Here is an 8,970-nt window from a genome sequence, read left to right on the forward strand (position 1 = left end):
ACTGAACTTTTAGCTAAAAACTGAAAAACCTTGATTTCTTCCACTCATTGTGTGTTCCTCATTTGTTTTTTTAACTATCCAAGAAAGCAAACATACACAGCAAAAAACAACGATATAAAACAGTGGGAGGTGTGCTGTTCAAGGCAGACTGGGCTCTATTAACAAGCAAATGGAACAAATGCTGTTAAAGGGAGAAAAAACAAGGGAACGCAAAAAAAAAAAAAAAAAGAAAGACAAACACACACACACACACACACACACTTACTCACCCCACTCTCTGGGAACGTGGTCCATGCCAGCTCTGTAGTTGCCCACCGACTGTCCATAAGGGTTTCTGCAAAATAAAAAGAGTAGGAGGAAGGTTGACAAAGCTGAATTAAAAGGTGTGAGGAGGAGAAACTGTTGCATTAGGAAGCACACACACACACACACACACACACACACACACACACACACACACACACACACACACACACACACACACACACACACACACACACACACACACACACACACACACACAGTACACAGTACACAAGTACCCTCTGCGTCACAAGAGGAGCAGGTAAAACTTCCTCTCCCTCTTTCAAAACCTGCACCCACATGCACTCAAGTTTTTGAAAGCACTGACAATCAGCGCATATCTCTGACTCTGCCTAATTAATTCCTTCTCTCTGTGTGTGTGTTTTTTTTTTGCAAATGCACTCCTTTTCAATATTCATTTGTGAAGCTCAGAACAAAGCCTTCCCCAAGATGCCTTCAGTGGGAAGTATTCCATTAAGACGCAGCAGTTCAGAGAGGTCAAACAAGCACAGGGAGATTTAATAAATCATATTCGTAAGAGAAGTTTTCACCCAGAACACCCGAGTGTGACGCCTCTCAACTCAGATTAGTCAAATCTGAGTTAAAGGGTGATGCGTTTTTTTTTTTTCCCCTTCCCCTGGCTGTTTACGACTTCGCGGGGAGGTGAGAGCTGGGAAGAAATCAGAGGAGAGGAATGAAACAGCAGGATCAGTGAGCATTGTTCTGAGGCTGTCAATCAGTCGTCACCTGAGAGGTGGTCCGGGGAGTTTTATTTTGCACCCTTCACAAGAAGCGACCCGTTTTTCTGGGTTCTCAACATGCAGCTGCGGCCGCGTCGGCTCCCATTGTGCTGTTGTTGTTAGCACATAATTACAGCAACAATTACACTTTCCTCACGGAGACTCAATGACACAACGCCTGCTGTGCACCATTTGCTCGCAAGTCGTTGATAAAGACGCCCAAGGAGGGTGTGAGAGGGTAAACAAATAGCATGTTTCTGTGTGGAACAACAGCAGCACTCCTTCCAAGAAACACGGCTTTGTTCTGTTGTGTGATAAGAATGCTGTAGGTTTATGTTCTGCTTTAAAGACAGTTAAAGCACGGCGTGTCCTTGGCTTGCTGGGTGTCAATAATAGGAGTTGTGTGATTGAGTGAGAAGATTGCTGGTCCATCTGTAGCTGCTGAGCTAGAGACGTGTGTGTGTGTGTGTGTGTGTGTGTGTGTGTGTGTGTGTGTGTGTGTGTGTGTGTGTGTGTGTGTGTGTGTGCACACTCAGTGCTTCAGAGAAACCAAAATGACTTTTCTTCTTTTTAGATGATGAGAGATAAAAGCAAGTAAATCAAACCAAGGTTAAAACTAATGATTACTTAAATGTTGATTGATATGCCACTTAACGTCAATATTGTTCCATTTATTTTTACTATGTAATGCCTAAAATGTGAAAAAGCATAAAAACTTCTGAGAGTAAAGTTGAAAATATAAAAAAAAAAAAAAAAATCAGACTAAATTTAAGGAGCTGGAACAAACTAAGAATTCAACAGGAGAGATGCAATCTGTAATGGTAAACAATGCTCCACAGTGAGTGTGATTGTCCTATGGAGCACTAAAATGAGAAGTCATTTTAGTGCTCCATAGGACAACGTTTACTCTGCAGTCAGTGGTGAGGCTGAAAGTTAGTAGTAAAACTTCATGGTTTCTTTGTTTCTATGCAAATGAGCTTCACTTTGTGTGTAAATGAAAACAAGCTGACAAGAGCTGACAACTTGTGTTTGATGTAAAGTGATCAACTATTTATGAAACCTTCTCAGATCCTTTTGTTCTCCATCACAATAATGTCACAATTGACGAGTCTATAGAAAATTCAGCAGCACTTAATAACATGAGAACACAAACTCAAAGGAGCAGTTTGGCATTTACAGGATATATGCTAATGTGATTTATTGTAAGAGTACAATAAAGAAATTGATACCAGGCTTCCTAATGTCTATACACTAAAGTTAAGGGTAGAACTAGTACGCTTACGCTCAGCGCAAAGACAGGCAAACACGTTTACAGCTGGCCTGCTAACAAAAACCTGCCCAGCACTTTGATACGGCACAGGCCATCATACTTTTATTTATTTAATTAATTTGTATAAAAGTATGAACGAACGACACAACCCTGTGTGTTATTATGAGCAGCCACGTTGAACCACAGACTAGAGCCCGACCGATTATTCGGTCAGCCGATAACATCGGCCGATATCAGCGTATCCAGTGAATATAGGTATCGGCTATTTTAATCCACATATGCACTGAAGTTAGTAGATTTATTCACCAGTCAAATAGCATTTCATTTGAGTTTCATTAAACTATCTGTTCTCTTTCACCAGCAGAGTGTACTATATGGATTACAAAAAGCATTATCACTCTCCAGAGTGTTAAGCAGTGACGCACGTACGTGGACAGTTTCTTTCCAGTTGAGTGACCATCTTGTCTTCATTATATATCTTTTCCACAAGTGTTGATGATAACTGCATTTCAGGGATCAACACAATAAATGTGTATTTATATCTATGTAGCTCTATAGATTTCATAGATCTAAGAAAGATAGATTTGCCGATATATCAGTATCAGATTTCTTTTCTCCCCAATATCGATATTGGTCACCAAATTGTTGATATCGGCCCTAGCAAAGACCCCAGGCCCAGATAGAGACCACTCAGAAGAGCTGGGCTTGCATGTTACCCCTGTATCAAGGTTTTAGTTGCTAAGCTAAGCTGATGATGATTGTAGCTTCTTATTTAGCCTGACAGACACAAAGGGGTTTTGATGTTCTCTTCTAATGCTTCACAATTAGGCAAATAACGCATTTACCCAAGTTTTAAGGTTTTCCAGAAGTAACATAAAGCATGGCTCATTCATCACTTACTGTTTCAACCTCTAAGAAATAATCAAGGCTGAAAACATCCAGAAGTGATGTGGCATCATGAAAGATATACAAATAAAAATAATAATGTTATATATTATTTATATGAGAGGATGTTCTGTTTTCAAGCTGATCCAGTGTTCTGAAAATGTCCTTTCTTTTTAAAACGGGGGGACATTTTTATTTTAAACTGAGTTAACAACAACGTCTTCACATATGAAGCTCTGATTAGTCATTTTAAACTGACAGTGATTTGAAATGTCTTTGCAGTGAGTGCGGGGACCCCAGCATTAAGAAGTCATGTGATTAATAAGCAGACTTTGATTGGCAGATAAAAGTGTTTTCTGTAAAGGTTTGAATAAACAGATTATAAGTGCTGCACTAAATAAACATTTGTCAATCTTTTTACAACAGGGACTGCATTAACCTCTGCATATTGTTTAATGAGTAACATTTATGCAGAAAGCAAATGTAAATCTGAGCTTTAAATACAAAAACAAATCCTGCTATTCGTTTAAAAGCACCCTCTGTACGTGTGAGTGTGAGGACGTGAGCGGCAGCAGTTAATAACTTCACTTGTCGAGCTTAAATCCACGACTGCGAACAAGCTTGTTTTACTGATTAGCACGACTTGAGACGGAGAGGAGGAACTAATCAGGGAAATCAGCGTCTGTTGTCTTTGCCTGGCTACCCTCAGCCCTGTGAGGCCCACAGCTGACTGATCACTCCTGGACTTCATGCCGCTGATCCAGCTTGTCCCCTGGGTGTCTGAACCGCTGCGTCACCCAATTCCCTCTTCTCTCTCCTGGTGCCTGGAGGCAACACAGAGACAGAACCGCTCATCCTGAGCTAACCACAGGTCTGAGCTGATACTCTTTTAGAACAGGCTTCTCCTCACACAGCGGCGCACCAAGCATGGTGCATCCGTCCAATCTGGGTCCAAAACAGCAGGATTTCACCCTGCTGAGCTCTAGCAGCTCTACAGGTACCATTTGTATCCAAAACCTGACCTTTGACTTTGCGATAGAGAAAGAGAAGTCATTTCTTTTTAAAGAATACGGCTGTTTTAAAGGTTACGCATAAAAGTACCTAAACTGGTTTCTGTATCTACCTCTGATAACAACCCAATTACAAATTGAGTTATCTGTGAGAACATCAGTCAAAGCAACAACTGGAAACCTTAAAAATAAATTGTCCCTGAAAATCTACAGGTTTCAGCTGTAGTTTTTTACACTCTATCTTTGAGGGGAACTCTGTGTCAATACTGAAGTGCAGCTATCAGAATTAGTAAAAGGGAAGAAAAGGTGTGGTACTTCACATGTCACCGTATGATTCAATGTGCAGCCTTATATCCTCCACCTTCCCTCTCTATTTAGAATCGAGGTTTAAATCAAAAGGAGGACTGTGATTTTCCCTTTAAGGCAACTCAACTTTGAAACAACCTGCCAGAGAACGTACGGCTCCAGGAGTCAGTTGCATCTTTTCAATCACACCTTAAAAACACATGACTCCCTCCAGCGAAATGACGTCATATTTTTTTAAGTTTGAATTTGTTGTAATTTGTGTGTTTTTGTGTCCTCATCCTTCATCATCCCCCCCCCCCCCCCCGTCTTATCTCAACTTTGTTTTTGCGTCTTTGGTCCTCTTGTCCTCGTGTTTCACGATGTTTTCTGGGTTCCACTTGTTGCGTTGCCTTCTGATGATCTTGTTTTCGCTTTTTCTTTCGTCAAAGTACTTTACAAACTCTTGTTTCTAAAAGTGCTAAACATGCAACATGTGCTATATTTTTCATCACCTCTTTGTTATTCTCTCGGTCTGTTGTTCAAGTGAGCAATGCGATTGGATGTATTCAAAGTGTCGTTAGTAGTCCCTCCTCTTGTGATGTCACTGGAACACATCTTACAAACTAAATGCTGTTGTCTCTCCTCCACGCTGCCACTTTGTGTTCCACATTTGATAATGAAAACAGATTTCAGGCCAACAGGTGATTACTTCTGCCCAATTAAAAAAAACACTTTCTCTAAATCAGCAGTTAGCTACACTAGCTTGCCAGTATTCAATTGAGGCAACGCAACAGACAGACCGGCTACTGAATGTTGAATGGCACATTGGCCGTTGGGCGAATATCTGTCAACGGGGCTGATAACAATGTTCAACCAATACTAGGCTGCATTCCTACAAACAAACTACTCTACTCACTTATAGTAGATTCAGTCCTAGCATGATATTTGACCTTACATTAGAGTGAGAGGGGACAGTTTTCTTACAGAAGGCAGCAGAAGGGGCCGACAGTAAGTATCCTCAAGCTGAACATCTGAGTCCCGTCTTGTGATTTGCCCAAGAACACTCAAATTCCAGTCTGTAAAAGGTTCCTCCAACAACAACTCTCTTTACCTGAAGTGTGTTATCACCATCTCACTAAATCTTAAGATTGAAAAAGATCCCATTTGTTCCACAGTTCTCCCCCCCCCCCTACTGTCAAATTTACAATGCCTCTGAGATCGCCTGGCTGCTATAACTCAAATCCAGAAAATCTGCCCCCTCCTCTCCCATAAAACTACAGCAGCGCCGGAGTCGTTCTTCCCCCCGGGGTAAGAAAACAATGCTGCAGTGGGAACTTTAGAGCATCACCACCCGTGGCATTTAGTGCTTTTTTTTTTTGTTTTGTTTTTTTGATTGCCCGCTGGAGCCAAAATGCCACACAACCGTGCATTCTCAGTGCGCTCTGGGAGCCCACACATGCTAATGTTTTATTCACTTTGTAAGAGAGAGGGTGCAGCATGAAAGGGAGGCCTCGCCTTGTACGACGCTGACACTCGCTGCCAACAAGCAAACATATGAAATATTAACAGCCAAACATCATCATCATCAGCGATCAGAGGATGATCAAATGCCCGACTATAAATAGGTGCTGGTGTACCAGCATATAATAAAGTGACTTGTGAGCTCATTCCAAGCAGAGGTTCATTTGTATTTTGGAGCGTGCTTCCCTCTATAGAAGCAGAGTGATAACAGTCGACAGTGATGCTCAGTTGGACGCTTGATGAGCTCTTTTTGAACAAGTCAAGCTGACCTAATTCAATCTCTCTTCAGGGCTGCTTGCATCTGCTTTCACAGGTCAACAAACAATGATTTGTGTTGATATCCTGATGCGAAGAAAGCAGTGAAATGTGAAAACCATCAGTAATCTTGAAGCATTTCCCTGCATGACACGCATAAACATGCTGTAGATGATTTTACAAAATGCTTCCTGAGTGGTCGTCCATCTAGCTTACGAGCGTTTTAAAATAAGAGTACAGTAAACGCCGACTGTAAATGAGAGTAATACAACATAAAAGTGTCACAAGTGCTGAGGCTTTTACTGCAGTCTGCTGGTGTGAATTGGAGATAAGTCATTAGTGTATCAGCTTTAGTAAATACACTCCAAGTTGCAGTGCTTGCCAATCTGAAAAAAAAAAAAAAAAAAAAAACTAAATCCAGATTCAAGCCATGTGTACAAATGCACTGAGTAAGCAGGAAGAGTTTAAAAAAGGCCATGCAATCATCTGCCCTTCATGTTGATCCTCAGAGGACAAACATTAGTTAACCCCTGAGCTTTGAGTAACACTTAGTTGTCTGGTTTGGGGGGGGGGGAACGGGGGGGGGACGGGGGAAACGGGGGCTGATCGTCACGGCGTCAGAGCCCACTGGGACTTGGAGGGCTGCTGCCGCCGCATTGATTTACTCGCTGACACCAGAATTGATGAGGGATCAGGCTGGCCACGGTCCAGGAGAGGCAGATTGGACCGGGAGGGAGGGAGGAGAATTGTAGCTACAGCTCTGAGAAAAGGGAGTCGTCACCAGGGTGAGGGTGGGTAGGAGCAGTGGTGGTGATGGTGGTGGTGGGGGGGCTTCTTCTCCCTTGAGCACCACTCCCCTGGTGATGGAGAGAGCTTCAGGGGCTGCAGCTTACTTGTTAAGCCATTGACCTTTAATTCACACTTGTCCACTAATATGTTTCGCATGTGTGTCCCCGTGGCACTCCAGGGGCCCGCGATTGATCCACCTCGGGGTCTCTGTTTAAAACGCACACACTCTCCTGAACCCCGCCAGACCTTTTGGCGTTCATCATACGAAGAGTGTGTGTCCTGTTGGTACGGTGACACTAAAGGGACAAACCTCTGGAATGTCTCCAGGGTGTGAATCTAACCTCGAAAAGGTGGGGCAAGGTGGGCTTCCTCAGCTCGTGGGTGTGACATCAACAGGGGACAATAGCAACAGGGCAGTCCTTCATGCAGCATAGGAAACACTTGGACGTCAGTGCACACACATAAACAATAATCACACTAAACACAGGGGGAACGAGGCGTGCTGATACATGTGCACATGAGCAACAATCACACAGCAAATTGACACTCAGCGGAATTGCCCATTTAACAGAGCGGGCCGCTTCATATTAACAGCTTTAATTAACCAAAACATGAATGGAGTGTGGTTTACAGAGGGCTATGGAAGGACTGGTCTTCGACATAAACATGAGTGAAATTGGTAGAAGAAAAAACACAATCTGTGCTTTTCTGCATTTCAGATTTTTCTTTGTGTTTAAGGTATTTTTTTTTTATGGAGACAAAGGGGTTTTTTACTGCCAAATTCTGATGCATCCAAGCATCCCCATTGTTCATCCACGGGACACAAAAGTAGACACAAATATAAAACACGACCTACCTTCTACAGCCAGCACCACGGGCACAACGAGGCTGCACACCCACAGCAAGTAATCCATTGTCATAAAATAGGCTTTTGCAACATGAAGAAAGGTGTGCTGACTGGACCCTCCAGATGGATGGACACTCACACACGGAGCGCCACAGTCGAGCTTTTTCTCCCCCCTCCAATCATGCTCATGTCTTCGGCACAGATGAAGACTCCCATTCCCCCCCACACCTCTCTCTCCCACCTCCACAATCCTCCACCAGAACCGAGCGCTTCCCGGGTTATTCCTCCAGACTCAGGGTGAATGCGGTGCTGCTCTGTCTCATTTTTTTTTTTTTTTTTGTTTAAATCTCACTTTACCCAAACAGAACCTCTGTCCAGGAGCGCATCTCTGTGCTGCTGCTCGCCCCGAGCTTAAAGGAGGGGAAACCCGCTCGTGAAGTGGTCTCTGAGGGTCCGTGGAGTCCTCTTCGGGTTAACTCCGCAGAGCTGTTGCTCGTATGTGAGGGATGTGCGTCGGAATGGCAACAGTGGGGACCCAGACACAGAGAGGGGGGGGCTGGGGGCTCAGGCAGCGCCAAGAACGAAACAATAAAATGTACGGCTTCCGGCTAAGAGTTTCAAAATAATAGCTGCTACGAAACATTTACAACTTCATAATATTTTTATATATTTATATGTTTGAGGGAAAACAGCACACATCTTGGGACTTATCGCCAATATGGTGTCAATGTGCTGTGATTTAATAGCCTTCTTTGATTTTAGGTTAATAGGCCTAAAAATCAAATGTTCGACATTATATACGCTGCTGTTATAGTTTAACCAAAAAGATGTCATTGTATGAATACAGTGACAACAGGAGGCCTATTTTAGCTCATCTTGTCTCCTCTTTTTTTCTATTTATTGTTAATTCAATGACTGCATTAAAGACTATTTTTATTTTAATCTTTTTTTTTTTTTTTTAATTTGGTTAATGTTTATTCGGATCCATTTAATAATTTGAAATATATATTGGTAAACACTAACTACATTATATTTTTTTTAAACTGTGAAAAGTCTAATTTAATA

At 42.5% G+C, this 8,970-nt stretch overlaps 1 protein-coding gene across 2 annotated transcripts in view; it reads right to left on the reverse strand.

The window, feature by feature from the left end:
* ephb3a (eph receptor B3a) overlaps positions 1 to 8,430 on the reverse strand; it is a 32,252-nt gene extending 23,822 nt beyond the window's left edge. The window contains exons 1-2 of one of the 2 annotated variants that reach the window (XM_020650853.2): positions 7,915 to 8,429; positions 270 to 334 (exon numbers count right to left, since the gene is read on the reverse strand). In XM_020650853.2, coding sequence (XP_020506509.2) covers positions 270 to 334; positions 7,915 to 7,978 — 129 coding nt within the window. In that variant the 5' untranslated portion in view covers positions 7,979 to 8,429. Of the gene's footprint in view, positions 1 to 269; positions 335 to 7,914 lie in introns of both variants that reach the window. The other variant, XM_065953834.1, reaches the window with a different exon arrangement.
* Positions 8,431 to 8,970: the final 540 nt, after the last annotated feature.

The sequence above is a fragment of the Labrus bergylta genome, chromosome 4 (assembly GCF_963930695.1).
Source record: "Labrus bergylta chromosome 4, fLabBer1.1, whole genome shotgun sequence".
Taxonomy (NCBI): Eukaryota; Metazoa; Chordata; class Actinopteri; order Labriformes; family Labridae; genus Labrus; species Labrus bergylta.